Raw genomic sequence first — 22,805 nt, 5'->3', positions numbered from 1 at the left:
GAAACCTAAAATGTGGGTGAGGGGATTGAATTCTGATTTAATTCTCACAACCTGATGAGATGGAACCTTTGTCCCATTTTATAGATAAGGAAACTAAGGCCCATGGTTAAGTCACTATTTGCCCAATAGCTGATAGAGTCTAGCTAGATTCAAAGCCAGAGCAGTTTGATATGCAATCCCATGCTCTTTGCCATAGACTGCAATGGAGAAAGATCCGGAATGAATAATACCAACTCTTTCAGGGGAAAAAAAAAAAATCTTCAGTCCCTAACATGTCAGATCTAGCCTATCCTTAGAAGTGCTACTGGCTTAGTTTTCTCACTGCAGAGAGAGGAGACAGAGACCCAGAGAAGGGCAGATAGGTGTCCCTGGCCATCCAGCTGTTCAGATGTAGAGCTGGAGCTGGGACTCCATGTTTTTCCCACCACGCTGACTGCCACATTGTGATGGGAATGGCAGGGAGGGGAGTGATGGTAGGTGGGGTGTCGGGCAGTGGGGTGGGGGTTTGTGGGGGGTTTGAGCTAACGGGAAGTTGTTTGCCAAAGCTGTGTGGGGGGAAGGAGCATTTTACAAGACCAGGGCCTCTGGCCTGGAAACATCTGTTTCCCTTCAAGTTAGCGAGGAGACTTTTGCCTCCCCAGAATGCCTAAATCATGTGGCGGCTGGGGAAGAGCAGGCGTTGGTCTGGAGACTTCAAACACATTCTCCCGTACTCTCGGGGACCTGGGCCTGATGTGGGCCTCTGGGGCTCTATCCCTGCTCTTACCCCCTGTCAGATCCGTGAGAAGCTCTCACCGCCAATTAACTTCTCAGTTTCATTCTCTCACCCCTGCTGCGAGGGGGTCTGGGGGTCTTGGATGGGACCAACAACAGCTTCCTCTCCACCCGCTCTCCTCTGATTTCCACTAGGACAACTTCTTCTGGATGTCTGGCGGGGTGGGGGTGGTGGGTGGGGGAGGGGTCAGAGCCTTGTGCAGTGTCATAATAACAATACTATTGATAATAATACCTGCAACTGTCTCTCATTGAGTATTTGCACATGCCAGGCATCATAGGGAGCACTTACCCACACCTCTCTTTATTCCAACAACGACCCTATACAGTGGATTTTAATATCATACTTCCTATTTTACAGGTGAGTAAAAGGGCCTCACACAGTCAATAAATGGGGAGCCAGAATTTAAAACCAAATTGCCTGATTCCAGGTTCATGCTTTTAGCCATTCTGTCACTCTATCTCTTACAATGACCTTTCAAGCAAATCCCCTTTTGTTCATTTCACAGATGGAGAAGCGGATTTCCAGACAAGGGAACTACTCTTCATAGTTGATTGAATCATTCATTCAGTCTTTCATTCCTTCTGGAAAGTACTTGCCGAGCATTGCGTGATTTAGGTGTCTGAGCACCAGATGTAGGTGGGTGGATAGAGATGGACCGAGCCAGATTCTGGTCCTGAAGATACATACTCACAGGGGCGAGAGAGAAGCATATGAGCACTGACCCAGGCATGCAGTATGTATGGTCACAGGGCACCATGGGTGGAGAAAGGTTTACTAGAGGAGACGAGGTTTGACTGATGCTCCAAGGACAAGGTGGAAAGGGTCAAGTGGAGAAGGGGAAGGATGAGCCAGACAGAGGGTGTAGCATGTGCAAAGGCCAAGAGGTAGAATCCATGTTCTGGAACCATTAGCAGTTGGATATGGTTCTACTATGAAACAGAGTAGGAAGCAGACTGGTAAAACAGGCTGGATGTGTGGCCAGTGTTAATTTGAGGTTCAATGATACAGTACTGTCTGACGAGTGAAGATCAAGGAGCTGCACCGGGACCCTATAGGAAGGAGTTTGGATTTAGTCCTGAGGGTGATGAAGAAACAGAAAAATACTTTGCATTTGTGTAGTCAATCCCAAGGCACTTGCCCCCACATTGAAATCAGTACGCTAAAGCCATATTGCTTTAGACATCCAAGATCTCATAGGCCACAATCTGTGGAAAACCTGGGACATGAACTCAGTTTTTTTTTTTTAATTGAAGCATAGTTGACGCACTATATTAAATTAGTTTTAGGTGTACAACATAGTGATTCAATAACTTTCTACATTGTGCTGTGCTCACCACAGGTGTAGCTACCGTCTGTCACCATGCAAGGCTATTATGATACCATCGACTATATTCCCTATGCTGTACCTTTCACCCCCCCCCCGACCTACTCATAACTGGAAGGCTGTACCTCTTACTTCCCATCACCCATTTTGCTTATCCCCTTACACCCCACCCCTCTGACAACCACCATTTTGTTCTATGTACTTACGTGTGTTTCTGTTTGTTTGTTTGTTTTGTTTGTTTCAGACACCTTGGCCAGTATTCTTTCCCCTAAAACAAAGTCGGAGGAAGATTAAATAGCAAGGGTTTGAGCCTGGAGCTTCAGGTTCCTAAAGAGCCCATCCCACTACATACTTGGAGCCACCTCTTTTGTAATAAAAGTATCCGATAGGTGCAGTGGGACCTAAATCAGCCAGTTGTACCATAAGCAGGGTGGTGTGTAGAAGGAGCACTGGGGGAGGAGTCAGAAAAACCAGTGTCTACTCTGAACTTCTTAAGAATCTTTCCTCTCTGGGCCTCCATTTCCCTACCTGTAAATAAGGATATGGAGTTTGGTGCTGGCTCAGGGGCTCTAGTTCAAATTATCAGTGGATCTCAGCCTGCTTCAGTGGGCAAAGAGAAGATGGAAGAACTGAGCAGAAGGTAGCTGGCACCCTTCTTGAATCCCCTGAGGAACACCGAGGTCTGCCTGTGCCCTCTCTCAGTCTCTCTCTGTTCCCACTTTTCACTCTGCTCTATGGGTGTGTCCCTGTGTCTGCTTCTCAGTCTCTGCTCCCCTCCTGCTTCTCCACATTAGGGGCCTCCAATTTCTTCCCCTCACAAAAAGCCCCTCCAAGCCCTGCCTGGTCCCCTAACAGCTTTCAGATGTGTCTCTGGAACAGTTCTACAATTACAGCTGGGACGGGCAGAAAGCGCTTGGCCTTGTGACTTTTGACCCAAGCCTGTGAGGTTGACATCTTCGTCTTTTTCCACCCCTCCGCCCACACCGGCAGGGTGGCCTGAGGCCTCCTCCATCCCGAAGCCTCCACTGACACGTTTGGTTACTCTAATAACACAAATAGAAGCCACCTTTTAGGGAGCAAAGATTGAGCCAGGCCTGCTCCATTGTTGTATCATTGAGTCTTGGTCCCAAACTTGTGAGAGATGGAGAATTTCACCCTACTTACAGAGGCTGAGGCCCAGAGAATACTCAGCCAGCAATTGGGGAAAGCAAGGATTCTATCCAGGTTTTATAACTTAGAAGCCTAAGACTGCTTCTTCCCCAGCATGCTGTTATTCTTGCTGCTTGGCTAAGCAGAGAGGTGACCCTACACCCTCTTGGTGGAGGAAATGTATTGCAGAAGTACCATGAAAACATAAGTGGCCAATGGGAAAGTAGTGTTTAAAAAAATTTTCCAACTTCTCATGTTTTGAGGCTAATTCACATATTCCATTCACTACATCCTTCCATGTTTCCCTCAGTTGAAATGCATCTCCTCTTCTCCAAGAAAGCATTTTTTTTTTTTAATGTGCACTCTTGTACAAATAAGTGCTGTTTACATGGTCTTTATAAAAATCTGCAGCTTACAAGCCACTTCTCACGTATCACTCTATGTAATCTTTGAGACAGTCATGCATTATCTCTACAAGTATCCCCATTTTGTTGAGGTAGAAATGATTAAGAAATGAGATGTGATGTGCTCAGATATTTACCGAGTGCCTACTATATATACCCAGTACTGGTAAATGCCAGGAGATTGTTGTACTCAAGCTGTGAAGTATACACCCTCTGGGAGCTGCAGGCTAGGGTTTGGATCTTGCCTCTACCACGTTCTAGATGGGTTGCTGTGAGGGTGGTAACACCCAGTACTGTCCTTACCTCCCTACTCTGCCACTTGCTTATTCTCACATCCTGGATTTTCTTTGTGATCTTATTTCTAACCCCTCTGCAAGGCTTTTTGATCACAACTCCCCCTGTGTAGCACTTAGAGATGCCTGATGCAGAGAGATGAAGTAAGCACAGAGAAGTGAAGTGACTCAACCAAGGTCACAGAGAAAGGGAGTAGAATAGAGCGTGAACCCAAGCCTGGCCATCTCCAAGACCAGGCTCCTTCCTCTGTCACCCCTGCTTCTCTTGACCAAAACGGTACTGGACGTAGTAAGCACTAGAACTGAGCCCCACTCACAATGCTGAGATACAGCAGGAGGAGAGAACACCCACATCACAGTGCTGTTGTTCTTCTACCAAAGGCAGAAGCCAAAAACCCCAGCAAGCAGATGAATAGATTAGTTTCCTTCTGAAGATGGGGCCAACATACCCCATGTTTAGGCCTCTTAAGACATATATTTTCGGTATAGGCCAGCACTCCAAGCCAGCTAATGAAAGACAAAAGGTGGAATTAGATTTGACAGTGTGGTTAAGTGTATAATCTTTGGATTGAGGCAGACCTAAGTTCTGGTCCCCTGTTGCTACTTACTTAATATGTAATAATAGGTGAATTACTTGACCTCTTTGGAACCAATGTCCTTATTGGTAAAATGCAATCACAGTATATGAATAAAATAACTCATACAGTATATGAATAAAATAACTCCTGGCACACAGTTAATGCTCAGGAAGTGTTTATTAAATGGATGAATGAAAGAACATGTAAATGAGCATGTCCAGCCAAGCCAGATAGCTTTGGGTTCAGACTGCTCTGTCCCCAAGTAATTGTGAGACCATGGAAACATACAAAATCAAAGTTTCAGTTTCCTTATTGGAGAAGTGCAGATGATCATAATCCCTGCCTTCCAGGCTTGCCTACTTGTAAAATAAGAGTAAATGCAGTAAACATTGGGGTGCACATGCCCCTTTGGATCACTACATTTTTATCTTTGGGGGAAAAAAAAGAGAGAGAGAGAGAGAGTGAGAGTAAATGCAAAGTGCCCGGCAGCCAATTGGTGCCCAATAATGCTTTATTGTTGCTGTTTTTTTTTTCCAAATCTTTTCTCTCGCAGCCTAAGCATTCCTGAATTGTTTTGGCCACCACTGCTCCTTTACTATGATTTTGTGTTCCACCTTACAACTTCCCGGGCCTTCTCTGAAGTCACAACCCCGTGCCCTGTTTTCTTGTTATGCTGCAGGTTCACTTTGTATGCTGTGGATACACGAGGGAGGCACTCAGAGCTCAGCACAGTGACCCTGAGAACGGCCTGTCCGCTGGTGGATGACAACAAGGCAGAAGGTAGGTGACCCATTTCTTCCCTTCCCAGGTCACTCCCGTATTTCCTCTAAGTTCTACACCCAGTCACTAACCACTACCCCTTTCCTGCCTCATATACCTCTTGGCACCGAGAGAAGAAAATGAAGGGACTAAGGGGACAGGAGGAACATGGAGCTAAATTAATCAAAGCCATGAAGGAAATTGAGATGGGCCAGCAATATCTTAGCCAGTTGAAAGACTTGCTCCTCTTTCATAGCGTTTGTCTATGTTCTGAGGTAGAGGCAAGGAATGGTAGAGAGTTAGAGTCCCATGACTATATCGTGCCCCTTAGCCTAAGCTTTTTAGAGACCAATCACTTTTTTCCACTTCAGTCTATGCTAGAACTGGCATATTAGTGACAGTAGAAGACCACTCCACCACTAAGCCCATGGTAGATAGCATTAGCTCATCATAGCACGCATCTCCATCTAGCCCAGGGGTGGCCTCAGAATCCTCAGCATAGAGCTACAGTCAGTGACTATTGGTGAGAGGTAGCATGCAGGATTAAACCTTTCTGCTGCTCCTGGCCCATGAAGTTATAAACATCAGGCAAAGTACCTGAAAAAAAAAAAAAAAATAGAACCAACCAATCAGATCCACCATGTACTTAGTTCTTAGCCAACCTGTAGATATAGTTTCTACATCAGGACGGGCAAAAATGCGGTGATAGATTGTGAGTCCTGATGGTGCACTTCAAGTTGAGCAAATATTTTCTAAGAGCACTGGTGTACAAGCAATGCAGAAGAGACATGTTCTTCACCTTTCAGGAATTCACGTTCTAGTGAATTTCTACAAATGGCTCAATAATAAGCTCAATAATACATGCTTTGCGTGCTATCAGACAAGAGGAGATAGTCCTCCTATTGAGGAGCTATCACGTCTCAGAGGTGAGGGGATGTGAGATGGTTTCCTGGTCATTTATTATCATCATAATCATCATCATTATTATTATTTTAAAATAACACATGCATGTAGTTAAAAAAAAAAAGACAGAAAAATAAAAACCAGAGTGGAAATGCTGCAAAGTAAATGCTCTTCCCATCCTAAACTCGAGTCTCCCAGATTCTTCTAGAGGCAATCGCTGTTAGCAATGACTTGGGGATGTACATAAATTTTGATTAGAGTCTTCACAGGTGAAAGAATGGGCCTTCCATTCAAGGGAGCAACCCATGATGACTCTAAGTTACATCTATTAATTACTAGGAATGACTGAAGGAGTAGAAATTGCCATGAATTACCTTGGTTTTTCTTTGAAAGACTTTTGAATGGAGACCTATTAGACCTGATCACAGAACTGTGTTGGAAATATTACAGAGGGGAGACAGAAGTAGACTGTTGAGATGAGCCCAAGACGGTTGATTTAAGCCTCTACACTTGTTTGGAATTTTATGTTAAATCATGGGTACCAAATGTATGTTAATAATGAAGCTTGCAAATTATGAGCACTAACTTTGTGCCAGGCCCTGTGTTGAGTACTTTACATTCACTGTTTAGTTTTGTCCTCCCAGCACATCTCCAAAATAGACCTCATTATTTTCAGCTGATAGATAAGAAAACTGAACCCAACTAGTCAATGATGTTCAGGAGGGAATTAAGGTCTGTCTGCCCTCGGATACTGCGCATGTGAATTCCAGCATGAATGTGCCTTTCTTGCTGCAAGGCATGTTTCCATCCTCACTTTTTCCTGCTGTCCAGTGATCTGTGCCTGCACTTCTCCCCCTTCAGAGATAGCAGACAAGATCTACAATCTGTACAATGGGTACACAAGTGGCAAGGAGCAGCAGACTGCCTACAACACGCTGATGGAAGTCTCAGCCTCAATGCTGTTCCGAGTCCAGCATCACTACAACTCTCACTACGAGAAGTTTGGCGACTTTGTCTGGAGAAGTGAGGATGAGCTGGGGCCCAGGTATGAAGGGGTGTGTGAGTATGAGTGGAGTGGTCTTGCTTCTATCTGATTTTACTGGACCCTTTCTTCCATAGGCTGAGAATGGGCTTTCTCAGATAAATAAGGGTGTCATCCACCTTAGTCATGTCAGGGTTAGAGATGGGAAATGGGCAGGGAGAATGATAGAATCTCGGAATTTTAGCTTCTTGGACTCCTGGAATGTCAGAAAAGAGAGAGACATCAGCGCTCTTTCCCTCAATCACTCCCCTCACCTACCTTCCATCTTCGGTGTTAGAGACAAGAACCTTGGACTCCTGGAGGAGATGTGTCCTAACCAGGATCATGGAAAGGTATAGTGGTAGGGTCATGGCCCCAAACCAGGGCTCTTCCCACTCTTCCATAAGAAATCTGAGGTTTTCTAGGGGCACCTGGGTGGCTCAGTCTGTTAAGGGTCTGACTCTTAGTTTCAGCTCAGGTCATGACCTCAGGATCATGCGATCAAGCCCTGCATCAGGCTCTGCACTGGGCATGGAGCCAACTTGAGATTCTTTTTCTCCCTCTCCCTCTGCCCCACCCCCCGACACACTCTCTCTCTCTCCCTTTCTGAAAAAAAAAAAGAAAGAAAGAACTCTGAGGTTTTCTAGAATGAAGTCCATTAGTGACCGTGACTAAATACATTCCTAAATCCAATGTGTATTAAGACATGATTTTTATCACCAGCTGTGACTGTACCAAGCATTGTACTAGGCACCAGGGAGGATTCAAACATAACTAAGACACCGTCACTGTCTTCTGAAGCTTCATAAAGTAGTATATGAAATGTGGCTGTGTTTCATGCCTTACACCTAACCACATTCATTCATTCATTCATTCATCACTTACTTAGTAGTGCCTCTTACCAGTTGGTTGTTGACCATGCAGTGACAAAAAGGGAGAAGCCCACTGTTGGAGGTAATTAAACAAGCACTGCAAGGAATAGGAATAATAAGTATAATGACAACAGACTAGGGCCCTCTGGGGAGGCAAGCCATAGACATCTGGTCTAGGTAACCCAGGGAAGCCTTCGCCAGGGCTGAGACTGAGGCCCACAGAGTGAATAGGGGTCAGACAAGAGGAAGGACAGGAGGATTGGAGTGTTTGGGGCAGAGTGTTGAGCTGGGGGAATCCACAGAGGAGATAATGTTACATTAGGGCAGGGTTTCCTTCAAATTTTCATCATTTGTCTGCCGCTTTTATGATTTTTGACATATCACCATACCCTAAGCACTTTTTATTTTTGGTATTTCTTAGATTCACTTCTCATTGAAAATCTATTTGAAAACACTGTTGTTTTTTTATAAAGGGAAAATTAGCACCATCTACCTTTAATGGAAAATTAATTGTAAACATTTGATACAATGGAAGGGAAACAAACAGACAAAACCAGAAAACAATGCTCTTCAATCCTAGTAGAGCCTGAGGCTGCTCAGCGGGGAGCCTGCTTCTCCCTCTCCCTCTGCCTGCCGCTTCCCCTACTTGCGCTCTCTCCCTCTCTCTCTCTGTCAAATAAATAAATAAAATCTTTAAAAAAAATAAAAAGGAGATTAGCAAGTGTTAGAGAAGTACTGAAGACACAGTCTCAAACTGAGACTTTTCTTTTTTAAAGAAATCCGGAGGAGGGGAAGAGAATGAAAAAGAGAATCTGACTGCCTTTCCCAGTGTGGTTCATTGTTGTTTAACGCTGGGTCTGTGATCATCTGGAGCACCACCTAAAATCCTTTCTCCTGCCCCTGGGGAACTCCTTCTACACTGGTAAACACTGGGTAGAGGAATTGAAGAATTTCCCTGTAGTTGGAGCAAAGTGTGTGACAGCAGGAGTGGTAAGGGATAAGGGAAAGGTCAGCAGGGGCCAGTCCTGAATGCCCTGTAAGTAGGGTTAAAGAGTTTGGATTATCTCCCTAGAGTAAGGGGAAGCTTTTCAAGTGTTTTTCACAAGGGGGTGATATTGGCAGATCTTAAGGGGGAGAAAGATCCCTCTGACCGCAGTTGGAAGTTTAGACGGTCGGTGGAGAGGAGTCAAGACAGGAGGGAGGTGGTGAGGCCCTTGGGGCCGATCTTTTAATAACCCAGGGGAGATGGTGTTCTGCAGTAGGATGGCACTGATAGCATTGGAGAGAATCACCTGACTTCCTGAAGTACTTCCTGAAGTACTTTTTAAAGCACTCTGTGCTTTAAAAAGCTTTAAAATTTCCCTGTAAACTGGGCAAAGTAGGGTATTCTCATTTTGTGGATGATAAGGAATTGGAGGCCCCATGAGGTTAAATGAGCTGCCCATGGTTGCACAGTTTGATAAGGAGGCTGGTTCTGCCTTGAGGACTCACCCTGAGCCCTTAGAACACTTGGAATATCCCTGCAAGGATTTGAGGCCCTCAAGGGAACAGACGAGAGCTTGGTCAGGGATAAAAAAGATCTTTCCCTGCAACAGACCTTATCTGCCCATTGGGTCCTGGACTGTAACTTTTCCTCTTTCACATGAAAGGAAGCTTCTTGAGATAAAAGCTAAAAGAGGGCAGACAGGCAGAAGCACAGAGCCCCAGATGAAAGCCACTGTGTGAGTCATCTGGGCTGCCATCTTGCCCATGGATAGGGAAAGGCATCCCACTTTATTGGGCTTTCCCACAGGGCTCAGAGAGTTTGGGTGGAAGCTAAACCAGAACTCCACTCCTGACTTTGTCTTTATAGCCTTCTGGGTTCCTTTATGACCTTCCAGGACATAAATCTTCTGGAAAGGCTGCCTGGCCTCCCACAGAGGCAGGACAACCCACTTGGTAATGGACTGTGATAACCCACTAACCTCTGGCCAACCCATCACCAGTCACTGTCTGCCAGCCCCGATTGGTGTCACCCAGTTTCCTCCCTCCTCAGTCTTTCTAGTCTCTGGAGGGGATATGAGATTCCATCCCACACTGGGATGTCAGCAGGAATCAAGATAGCTGCATCCTAGTCTATCCTAACACTACTAATGAACTCACTGTGCAACCTTGGGGTCTGGCTCTCTCTGGCCCTCAGTCTCCTCTATATCTATAAAATGATCAGGATGAACTAGGGCAGTGGTACTCTTTCTTTTTAGCAGTGGAATTTTTTTTTTTTCTGAATAGATCTTACGTAGAACCCTAGGTCTTAACTAGAATGCTACTTTCTCAGAGAATCCTCTAAAATTTCTACCTGTTCTCTCAATCACACCTTCATGTTTTAATTTTTTGCATCATTCCTACTAGTTTCAGTATCTCATATTGCTTTTGTGTTTACTGTTGTGTTATCTCTCTTTTACACTATGATGTCAATTTCTCTGTACTTAATGATTCTTTATGTTCTAGTCACTCTTGTAAGTGGGTGCTAAATAATTACTTGTTAAATAACTGGATAATGGGATGAGTGAATTTGTGGCTCAGATGGTTGCATAGTTTTTCTGGTAGAAGCTAGAGAGGGTGGCCTGGAGTCCCACCTGCTGGGTCTCCATTTCAAATCCTCTTTGCCCTAATCCCAAGGGACTCTTAGGTCTCTCTCTCTCTCTCTCTCTCTCTCTCTCTCTGAGCTCTTAAAGATCTGTAGGTCACAGTTGGAAACAAATGAATTCCATGAACTCTAAGGTCTTTCCAGCTCAAAAATAGCAATCAAAAAATGTATTGTCCTTGCAAATATTAAGAGACCCAAGGAGACCACATTTCATTAATTTATTTATTCATTGATTCTTTTAATGTGCTTACTATATGCCAGGCTCTGTGCTATGGGCTGGTAATGTATGAATGAAGAAGACAGATCCTGCCTTTACAAGGAGCAGCACCTAGTGAGGAAAAGTGTGTAGGCAGTTGCAGTGAAACATGTTATAAGAAGCATGCTATAAAAAGGAGGGTGGGAAGTTTGTTTTCCAGTAGTGCTTCTCCAGTGTGAATGTGCATGAGAATCCCCTGAGAGCCTTGCTAAAATTCAAATTGACTTAGTGGCTTAGGATGGGCCTGAGATTCTGCATTTCTCATAAGCTCTCAGGTGATGCCCATGTTGCTGGTCCCTATAGCACATTTAGAGTGACAAGGTTCGAGATTGGAATAGTTGGCACAGCTATCCAGACCTGGACCTCAAAGGAGGATCCATGGAGAAGAAAGCAAAATCTATGCCTAGCATCAAAGGATGAATGGGAGTCCTCCGGGCAGATGGGGGAGGATATTCTCATCCGAAGGAACAACCTGTGCAAAGATGAGTGTTGGGGTGGGTAGTTAAGAGGATATACCTGAGTCAAGAAGTACAAATCTCATTGGGACAGAGAGTTCAAGGTGAGAGGGGAAAACAAAACAAAAAAAACAAGGCTGGGAGTTCAGCAGAGGGCAGATCATGATGGCTCTTGTGAGTTCTGTTGAGGAGTTAGTTCTTTCTCCCAAGAGCCAGGTAAAGATTTTAAACAAGAGCAGTTTGGGTAAATATGCCATGACTCTGTAAGGTTCACAAGTATGCATGGTTTCAAAGTGTAAAGGAGAGAGAGTGAGACACTGCCCTGGAGCCAGGGACCTTGGGTTCCTGTCCTAGGTTTGCCATCCACTTACTGTGTGACCTTGGACAAATTCCATTGCCATTCTGGACCCCATTTGTAACATTAGAGGGCTGGACTCCAAAGTCCCTTCCAGCTGGGGAGTCAGGGAACCAGAAAGCCCTGAAGGTCATAAAGACCAGAGAACAGGCACATCCTGACTGTCCTTTCCCCTCCAGTCCAGCATGTCCTGATTCTCAGGGACCGAGGGTGGCCAGGGTGTTAAGAGCTCTTCCCAGGAGGACTCATACCGTGGGATGAACTCTATTAGGATTCTCTTGGCCTCTAATCAGCAAACCCCAAAATGTTCTGTACTTCTCCCTGTATCTGTAGTCACATACCCCCATAAAATTTAGTTATAAAAAGACATCATTTACGTCTGCCTAATGAGTCTGTCAGGCCAGTGTCCTCCAGAGCCTGGTTCCCCGTGGCAGCCACAGGTACCAGAAACAGCTGTTCAGAGAAGACCTGCTGATACCCAGCTGTCCCAGCCATACGGTTACTATTAGGAGACCTGAGAAGCTGAGCTCATAGGTGGCTAAGGACCAGAATTTGCTTCAGTCAGAACACCCTTGACTACTCTTGGGCTTCTCGATCCTCTCAGCTACATTTGGCTGAAATGATAGAGTAGCAAGAAGAGAGCAAGCACTGAAGAGTTTTGTTTCAGTGAATTCATCTCTCTGAACTGGTATTAGTATATTTACTATCTCAGCCTCTCTTGCTTCCATGGCAGACATTGCTAATAGATGACAGATCATCACAGGCTTGGTTTAGCCTGGAATTTTTCTCAACATAGCAAGACAAGAAGCCTTTCCTATCTGAGAAGAGTTGGCACATCCTATGAACTGTATCCATATCCTATACTGTATGCGTAGTGGAAGTAAGCAAATTTGATGTCCCTGTACATTCTTTCAGTTCAAGATTATATTAGCTCTTTCCTTAACTATCATGGATTAAGTCTTTTGGAATTTCTAGGATATTGGGAACAAAAGCAAACTTAGGCTTCTAGGGCCATATTCCTATGGATCTCAGATGCACTTTTAATTTTTATGCATATTTTGACATTTCTGAAATCAGGATGGGTAGTGCACAATGAATGTGCACATTAGTGTTAACATTCTTCTTTTCTCAAAAGGCTACTATTAAATCAGTGGCATTTCCTATAACTTATAACTTAAAAATACAAACAAAACACAGTATGACTTTGAACAAATGCCCCATGGATCAGTGTTCCCACTGATAGTATAACAAGGTTGGCTGCTATCCTGACGTCTACATCAGTTCCACAATGAAATCGCTGGGTTAGTTGAGACTCTGTCATACTTACCATCAGGTAAGGAATGAATTCTTGGGAAGGTCTTATGTTTTCTTGTGAGAGAATAAGGAGAAGACAAAATGTAAATATTTTCACTGTTTATCTTACAAGTCACATTTCAAACCTGGTGTTGAAGATACATATCCAGATGGCAGTATTTGAGCTGCTGGATTTCTGTTTTGTGGGAGTAGTCCAAGGCTAGATTTGATGTGGATTTATTCTGAAAATAACCCCAGTGAACTACTGGGAAGCCCCAACTATAGTTGTATATATATATATATATAGATACATATATATATGTATCTATATATACATATATATATGTATGTATATGTGTGTGTGTGTATACACGTTCTCAAAATAGAATTACCTGATTGTATTTTGTTCTAAAAGTAATTCTTACTTATTCTATTACATCTATATGATGTGGATGTATATAAAATGGAAAGTGAAAATTTTGCACCTCTCAATCCCATAACCCCAACGCAGAGATAAAATTATTTTTAGTGTGCTTTCCAGATATCGATGCAGGTATGACATGGATATGCACATGAATAGGGACTCTGATAGAGACTTAAGGATATGCCTGCGTCTATAGCCACAGCCCTATTTCCATCAACTCTGCTGTGTTCAATAAATATATACACTATATTCTTTTTTAAAAAATTTTTCATTGTTATGTTAATCACCATACATTACATCATTAGTTTTTGATGTAGTGTTCCATGATTCATTGTTTGTGCATAGCACCCAGTGCTCCATGCAGAACGTGCCCTCTTTAATACCCATCACCAGGCTAACCCATCCTCCCACCCCCCTCCCCTCTAGAACCCTCAGTTTGTTTTTCAGAGTCCATCATCTCTCATGGTTCATCTCCCCCTCCTATACACTATATTCTGTTATCTGCCTGTTTACACTTAACAAGTCTTTTCTCATGGATGCATAAGTAGGTATGTTATCTGGGAGGGCCCTTTATCCATGCAATTATATGAATGGATCATATGTTAATTGAGTCTTCTATTAAAGACCAACTAGGTTTCTTCCAAATGCTTTGCTCTTATAAACAAATCTATATAAATATTTTGCCCACTTGCTAGATTATTTCCCTAGGTCCACATCAATGCTCTTACACCATTTCATACCCTTTATCAATTCCTGCTAGAGAATTACTGGATTTGGAAAGCTAGGGACTGAGAATTTCCTCAGTTCAAGTCAATTTACCCTTATTAGTTCCTTCTTCTTGTACAACCAGGAGCTGGACAACAGGAAGACTCTACACTGTCCAAGAAGCAGGTGGGAGATATTAGTTGATACCTATTATGGGCCCAGTCATTTATATGTCATTTCATCTCCTGAACCACCTATTTTGAACATTAAGCAACAGAGAATCAGTTACAATTGAGTACATTGTTTAAGGTTACACAGCTAGTAACTATCAGAGGCTGAATTCAAAATAACCTCAAAAATGCAAAATTCAAACCAATATCCTGTCCATTATAACACATCACATCTCAAGATTTGTACACAACTAAGGCAGAATATATGTATCACAACAGAGAAATAAAAGACTTCAGCAGCAAAAGGAAAAAGATGACTAATGATAGCTGGGGAGATCTGGAAGACTTCCTGAAGATGACATTTCAGCATGACTTTGAAGCATGGGTAGAACCTCTCACATCAGGAACTCCATGCCTTGGCAGTTGTGTCACATCAGGTGCTGTTGTGAAGTGCTCATCAGGTGCCCATCCGATGGTATTTCTCTGTGAACAAAGCCCCTAATGTCTTTTAGATTAAAAACAAAAACAACAAAAATCTTTTCCAATTTCTACTACCATTAAACTCTGCTATGGTCTGAATGTTGTATCCCCCAAAATTCATAGGTCCAAAATCTAATGTACCAGGTAGTAGTATTAAGAGATGGGGCCTTTGGGAGGTGACTAGGTCATGAGACTGGATCCCTTATGAATGGGATCAGTACTCTTATAGAAAAGAGGCAACCAGAGAGATCCTTTGCCCCTTCCACCATGTGAAGGAACAGCAAGAAAGTACCATATATGAACCAGGAAGCTAGCTTTCACCAGCCACTGCACCACATCTTCCAGTGCCGTGATCCTGGACTTCCCAGCCTTCAGAACTGTGAGAATTAAATCTATATTGTTTATAAGCTACCCAGTCTGTGGTATTTTGTTACAGAAGCCCAAACAGACTAAGAATCCTTTCTAAAACATACTTGATTTGATCATCTCCAATGAAGGAAGCCCATTGGAGATATGGAAGGATCCAGTCTATATTTAGAGGAGCCTAGTTTTAAGTTTTTTCTTATATTGAGTCAAAATTTGCCTTCTGTTAATTTTAGAGTGATGTCATCGATAACACTGGGGTGCCTTGCAACAGAGATCTAGATGCTATTCTCACACTGTTAACCCTGGTCAAATCATATGACCAGCCTGAGGCTCACTTTTACTACCTAAAGACTGGGACTGAAGTAGGAACTCTGGAATTGTGGCAAGGAGTATATTTAGTTTCAGCTCCCCCCCACAACCCCCAGTCTTCATTTATTAGAACAACATAACCATTTGCCTGAGTATCCCCCTTAGTGGATACATTCCATTCCTGCTTTCCACACTTCCTCCTAAGACTTGCTTTTTTTTTTTTTTTTTAATTTTATTATGTTATGTTAGTCACCATACAATACATCATTAGTTTTTGATGTAGTGATCCACGATCCATTGTTTTCATATAACTCCCAGTGCTCCATGCAGTACGTGCCCTCCTTAATACCCATCACTGGGCTAATCAATCCCCCCTCCCCCCTCCCCTCTAAAACCCTGTTTGTTTCTCAGGTCCATAGTCTCTCATGGTTCATCTCTCCCTCCAATTCCCCCCGCCCATTTTTCCCTTCCTTCTCCTAATGTCCTCCATGTTATTCCTTATGTTCCACAAATAAGTGAAACCATATGATAATTGATTTTCTCTGTTTGACTTATTTCACTTAGCATAATCTCCTCCAGTCCCATCCATGTTGATGTAAAAGTTGGGTATTCATCTTTTCTGATGGCTGAGTAATATTCCATTGTATATATGGACCACATCTTCTGTATCCATTCATCTGTTGAAGGGCATCTCGGCTCTTTCCACAGTTTGGCTATTGCGGACATTGCTGCTATGAACACTGGGGTGCATACGGCCCTTCTTTTCACTACATCTGTGTCTTTGGGGTAAATACTCAGGAGTACAATTGCTGGGTCATAGGGTAGCTCTATTTTTAAATTTTTGAGGAACCTCCACACTGTTTTCCAAAGTGGCTGTACCAACTTGCATTCCCACCAACAGTGTAAGAGGGTTCCCCTTTCTCCACAACCTCTCCAACATTTGTTGTTTCTTTCCCTGTCCATTTTTGCCATTCTAACTGGTGTAAGGTGGTATCTCAGTGTGGTTTTGATTTGGATTTCCCTGATGGCTAATGATGAACATTTTTTCATGTGTCTGTTAGCCATTTGTATGTCTTCTTCAGAGAAGTGTCTTTTTATCTCTTCTGCCCACTTTTTGACTTGATTATTTGTTTTTTGGGTGTTGAGTTTGAGAAGTTCTTTATAGATTTTGGATACCAGCCCTTTATCTGTAGTGTCATTTGCAGATATCTTCTCCCATTCTGTGGGTTGCCTCTTTGTTTTGTTGACTGTTTCCTTTGCTGTGCAGAAGCTTTTTATCTTGATGAAGTCCCAAAAGTTCATTTTTGCTTTTGTTTCACTAGCTTTTGGAGATGTATCTTGAAAGAAGTTGCTGTGGCCGATGTCAAAGAGGTTACTGCCTAAGACTTGCTTTTGAGACAACCTTCAGCATCATGATCTGGCTACGGTTTGCACATGTCCCTCTTACCAGAAGTGCCTGGGGTTCTCCAGATGTGACCTGACCAGGGCAACATGAGTGAAGTCATTCTTTCTCTTAATCTGCCCTATCTACTTCTGGAGGTTGTGTCCCATTTTTGTGCAACCACGTCATGCCCTCGACTCTCATTAAACTTGAGGTCAGCTAACACAGAGACACTTAAGCTCGCTCAAGGAGATAAGGAGGAGGGAGAGAGGCCAATAGGAATGTTTCCTTACTGCCTCTTTTTTTCTCCTCCATTCCAAGGCCCCCTTAGAAATTAGGTCTCTATCCACTAACTGTGTCAACAGCTGATTGGGTAATGATGCTGGGAATAGAATGGTCAGTCAAAGGTTCTATAGTTCCCGGAGAAGTGGCATCAGAACTCAGCCCCTGACTCCTCCACAAGCCATTCCTGTCTCAGTCTCGCCAGCTAATACAACCATAAATTAATGTGCGGTGGCTCCTTCACCTCTGGCTTCCTATCCCAGCAGGTCTGGGTCCTGTCTCCAATGAGGAAGATTTCATTTCCGGTATTAGAGAAAAGTGGTCACTCTGACCTACGATTCCCTCTCCAGGGAAAGCTTGGACCATGCCTGGCCTTTGATTTATGCATCTCCATTGCCTACAAATTTATTATCCAGCACTCTCGCCTTTGGTCCCTCACTCCCTCCTCCTCCTCTCTGGCCTTTAAGCACCCCCAACCCTTCTCTTCATGGCGTCACCTTCTGACTTCTCCTGTCTTTGTTGGCTAAATGCAAGCCAAGGTCTGAGGCAGTGTGTGCGCTGGAAAATGAACTGGGATAGTTAAGTGAACTGACACTGGTTTAGTGACTATTGTGTATAAACTTCTGTGCTCAATGTCTAGGGCAGTCATTTCATTTCAGCCTTACAACAGCCCTACAAAATAAGCATCTCTAATCCCATTTTACAAATGGGCAAATAGACTTACAGAGAAGTGACTTCCGTGATGGGCTCTGAAGCCTGTGTCCTTTCTACTGCAGTATGCTACTTTGAATCTTGGCTAACATTTACTGAGAGTAAGCAAATTACTCAAGTTCTCTCTCCCCAAAACACTGCTATTACTTCCATTTTACTGATGCTGTAACTAAGAGCAGCATCGAAGAACTTGCTGATGATCCACATAGCTATTAAGTTACAGAGCTAGGATTTGAATCTGTGATTCTAGGGCCAGGTATTTCAATTCAGCTCTGTACAATCAGGAGCTCTGGTTCTTGCTCTGCCCTTGTTACTAACTTACGGTGTTCCCTTAGACTATTTTCTCACTCCAAACCTCAGGTTCCCCATCCACTCAAAAGGAGACTTGGTTCAGCTGAGTTCCAAGATTCTCCTTGAGGAAATGGCTGGGCCTTTGGAGATAAAGCATTTGGAAATCTTGAAGGAATTTCCCTTTCCCTCATTTTATATTCGTAGCTTGTTTTTGTGACTGTCTGCATCAGACAGTCACTCTCCATTGCCCCTAAAATATAATACTTCACCATGACTTTGAAGAGCCTTGATGGTCTGATATCTGCCAAACTGACTAGTCTCTCACCCATTCTTTGTGCTAACCATTTCAAAGAACTGGGTGTTCAGCTTTCTCTCATCTAACTTTAGATGGGCTCTTTCCTCTGCCTCCCCATCTACCTGAAAAACCTGTCTAGTCATTGAAGTCTTGGCGCAGATGTTACATCCCTTGGGAAGATTTCTGAGCCCCCCAAATTAATGATTAGGTGTCCACTTTATATATTCTCAGAGCACACAGCATGTCTCCAACTCAGCACTCTGACCCCAAATTAGAGGTTGTTAGTATTTCTGTCTGTCTCCTGCCATTGACTTACAAAGATGCTCTAGGCTTACACCAGGACAAAAATAAGGCTGATGATGGGGGGTGGTAGTGTTGGTAGTGATACTTTCTAACCTGTATCAGGGACTTAAGATGTGCCAAACACGTTTCTAAGAGTTTTGCATGTATTAATTTAATGTAATCCTCACTATAACTATATGAGGTTGGTGAATGTTACTCCCTTTTTATAAATGAGGAAGCAGAAGGAGTACGTAGCTTTTTTAAAAACACAGAAAAAGCAGAACAGCACCCTTGAGTACAGTGATAGGAAACTTAACATCTGGATGTGTGCCCTACCTGGTTTCTTGCTGTCAGTCTTGCCCTTCCCCCCCAATTTGATTCTCCTCAAGGTAGCCGGGAACATTTTTAAATAGTCCAGCTCTGAATCCGTTACTTTGCTGCTTGAAACCCTTTGATTACTCCCCTATTTACCCTCCAGACCACAATCATAGATAACATTTATTGAAGGCTTGTTACAGATTCATCAGTGCTGTTTTTGTTTTGTTTTTTAAACAAGACTTTGTGGTAGATACAGGTATTATTCCCATTTCATGGATAAGGAAACTGGATCACACCTGGTTAAATAACTCCCTCAATATCACAGAGCTGGTAAGTGGCTAAGCCAGGATTTGAACCTGTGCAGTCAGGCTCTAGAGCCTGGATGATGTACCATTATTCTGTACAACCAACACCCCAGTTCCTAAGCTCCAATGGCCTGGCCCCTCCACTTCTCCAGTTTCCCACTGTGTCCCTACTTACACACGGTATTCCCGCCATAAATCCTCAGAACTTCTATGTAATCCCTTATCTTTATGCCTTTACCTCTGCTTCCTGTTATGCCTTTGTCTTCTTTAACCCCTACTCATTTTTGAGACTCAACACAAGGTGCCCTTCTACTAGGAAGCCTTCTTGGATATTCTCATTCCTACCTAGGCATCTTCCTCTACTTCCTTCCCCCTATCCCCCAGCCCATGCCTCCTCTTATCATTGCCCTTGCTACCTGTGTTGTAATTTTCCATCTGTCTGTCTTTCACACCAAAGAGGGAGCCCCACCATTAAATAAGTGCTCAGTAAATGAGCAGTCAATGACTTTATCTCCTGTAACTTCACAACAGCCCCCTTTTTCAAGTGAAGAAACGGGTTTAGAGATGTTAAGTGAATTTCCCAAGGACACAGAGCTATTAAGGAACAGAGCAAGGGTTCAAACCAGGAGGCGAAAGAAATGAACTCCTCAAGCTCCTCGTTGAGAGGTGCCTGCCAGTGGGGAGAGAGGACTGTGGGCAGAGTGGCAACCTGAGTGTGATTATGAAGCTATGAATTCTTGGCACCTCAGGAAATATTCCACCCAAGTGGTGAACTATACAAAGAGGACTTTTTGAAAGGTACCTCATAAATCGTGCCCACAAAACATACACACAGAAGCCCAGCCCCTTTCCAGCCGCCATGCAGGTGCCTAACACAGTCTCCCATTTGTGGGGTCTGTTGTCGTAAAACACCCTCCCTCCTGGGGTCTCAGAAGGGCATGGAGAGGACAGCAGGAGAGAGCTGCTCATTTAGCCCTTGGGTATTTTGAAGATGCTGGAATGCAGAGAAAGTTGGATTCCACATGGTGACAGGCACCTTGACGGTGATGCTAATGTACGGTGTGACCCAGGAAAAGGATATCCCTTTCCCTCTCTGAGCCTCAGTTTTCACATCTTTAATAAGAGTAGGTCAGACTAGGTCAGTGGGTCCCAGTTGGGGCGATGCCGCCCCGCCCCGCATGAAGACAATTCCCAATGTCTGGAGACAATTTCATTGCTATGACTGGGGCAAAGGAGTGCTATTGGTATTTAATAGGCAGAGGCCCAGGGATGCTGCTAAACTTCCTACAAGACAGCCCCCACAACAGAGAACAGAGAATGTCCTTAGTGCCATCATCGAGAAACCCAAGGGTCTCAGAGATCTTGCTAGCTTTAATTTTCTGTGCAGCCATCAGAGTTCCTCAGGGATCCTCTCTCTCTTACTGGTTCAAGGGCTCTAGATAAGTTACTAATGATGATCACCACAGGACAGGCTGATTCTTGCTTAGACTAGTATTCAGTTTGGGCTTGATCCCAAGACACCATCATAACAATTCTTTATAATCATAGATATCATTTATTGGGAGCTTATTCTGCACCAGGCTTTGGGCATTTCTCATGGTAGATCTTACCACCACTCATGATGCTAAGACCATCATCACTATTTTAAAGATGAGAAAAATGAGATACAGAGAAATCTGATTTGGGGACTTAGATATTAAGGCTTTGATGAAAGATTTCCAAATTTCCTGACTCTGAGAAAAGAAAAAATATGAGAGAACTAGAGAAACACAAAAGCAGAAGTTAGAGAGGGACTTTGTGGGTATTCAGGCCTAGATCCAAATGCCCAGCCCCAATGGTCAACTTGATGTTTGACCTTGGTCACGCAATGTCATTTCTCTGAGCTGTGGGCTCCACATCCATTTGGTGTGAGTGGAAAGAACAATATGTTCAGGGCTGTTGTGAAGATTACATAAAATCTTAAAATGTAGGTAAAGCATTTACTCTGCGTCTAGTGTGGCAGGTGTCAGTAAATTTTAGTTGTGATTGCTGTTGCTGTGTATCATTATTATAATAATTTCTTCTTGGTCAGAGTCCCAAGGCTGGTGACCTTATAATTCCTGGGACTCTCATATCTTAGAAATGAAAATTCTGAATCAAAGGTTATATGTTGCTTTCAGTTTTTACACATTGCACAATTGAAGAGGACAAATTTGGAGGTGATTTTTGAGTGTTTGAAATACCACACTCGGGCCAGGAATGGATAGGAGAGTGTTGGGACAGGAAGTCCTCATTTCTCTGTTGACCTTTATTCACCACTCAAAGTCTTAAACCTTGATCTCGGCTTCCTTCTTCATCACTGTCTCGTCCTCTCTTTCAGGAAGGCCCACCTGATCCTGCGGCGACTAGAGAGGGTGAGCAGCCACTGCTCCAGCCTCCTGCGAAGCACTTACATCCAGAGCCGTGTGGACACCGTGCCCTACCTTTTCTGCCGCAGCGAGGAGGTCCGGCCTGCGGGTATGGTGTGGTACAGCATCCTCAAGGACACCAAAATCACATGCGAGGAGAAGATGGTGTCCATGGCCCGAAATACGTATGGGGAGTCCAAGGGCCGGTGAGGGAGGGTGCTGCCCTCCGTGAGCACAGAGACTCTCCATGGGAGGGGGAGCAGTACTCTCGTGGATCCTGGGGCCTGGGGGGGCTGGGGGACAGCTGAGGATGGGCCTGGCAGATGAGGCTTGCCAGCAAGGCCAAAGCAAACTCTTTCTCTTGTGGATAGCCGACGAGAACTTTGTAACCACTGGAATTATCCGTTTTTCTCTATCTTTTATTTTTTCTAAGATCTTATTTGACTCTATCCAAGTCTCTCCTTTTTAAACTTTTTCTTATGGATAGCGGTCAGTCCCGAGGCGAGCTTTCAGGTGGAGACCAAGCGGCCTTTGCTCTTCTTCCTTCCTCCTGCCACACTCAGCTTCCTTCCTGCAACGGACGCTGGAGGAGACCTCTGGAGAGACAATCTGACCTCTTCAGCATCAGGAAGGAGGCCCCGAGGATTGGTGCAGTGAGGAAGCTTGGGTCTTGACGACTTTTTTTTTTTTTTCCAGACGTTATTGAGTTTGCAGGACCCCTGCCTCTTCCTGCTACCTGTGGGTCTGCCCAGAGTCCCTGCAGGACTTTCCATGCATTAAAAGTTCTTATTGTCTCTCTTTCTGCTTGGGGAGTGTTTCTTGCCACTGGGGGGCCTCTGTTTATTCACTCAACAGGTATTTATTGATTACCTACTATATGCTAGGCACTGGACGTGCAACTAAAGAGTGAGAGGCTCCCTGCTCTCACGGAGCTTCCAGTCCAATGGAAATTGTAGAGAAGGAGTTCAGTGCCTTCAGGCTGTAGCAGGGGAAGAATGGAGGTTATTTAGACTCATTGTTGGGCCATGAGACA

At 43.9% G+C, this 22,805-nt stretch overlaps 1 protein-coding gene across 4 annotated transcripts in view; it reads left to right on the top strand.

Annotated features, from left to right (window-relative positions):
• The window catches only part of ASTN2 (astrotactin 2), an 865,335-nt gene extending 842,765 nt beyond the window's left edge, over positions 1-22,570 (top strand). For all 4 annotated transcript variants that reach the window (XM_078061680.1, XM_078061681.1, XM_078061679.1 and 1 more), the window contains 3 exons: positions 5,206-5,306; positions 7,050-7,233; positions 21,745-22,570. In XM_078061680.1, the coding sequence (XP_077917806.1) occupies positions 5,206-5,306; positions 7,050-7,233; positions 21,745-21,982 (523 nt within the window). In that variant the 3' untranslated portion in view covers positions 21,983-22,570. The remainder of the gene's footprint in view (positions 1-5,205; positions 5,307-7,049; positions 7,234-21,744) is intronic.
• Positions 22,571-22,805: the final 235 nt, after the last annotated feature.

Source organism: Halichoerus grypus, chromosome 14 (assembly GCF_964656455.1).
Source record: "Halichoerus grypus chromosome 14, mHalGry1.hap1.1, whole genome shotgun sequence".
Classification (NCBI taxonomy): domain Eukaryota; kingdom Metazoa; phylum Chordata; class Mammalia; order Carnivora; family Phocidae; genus Halichoerus; species Halichoerus grypus.
The sequence above is the reverse complement of the archived record's forward strand: the minus strand, read 5'-3'. Positions and strand labels throughout refer to the sequence as shown.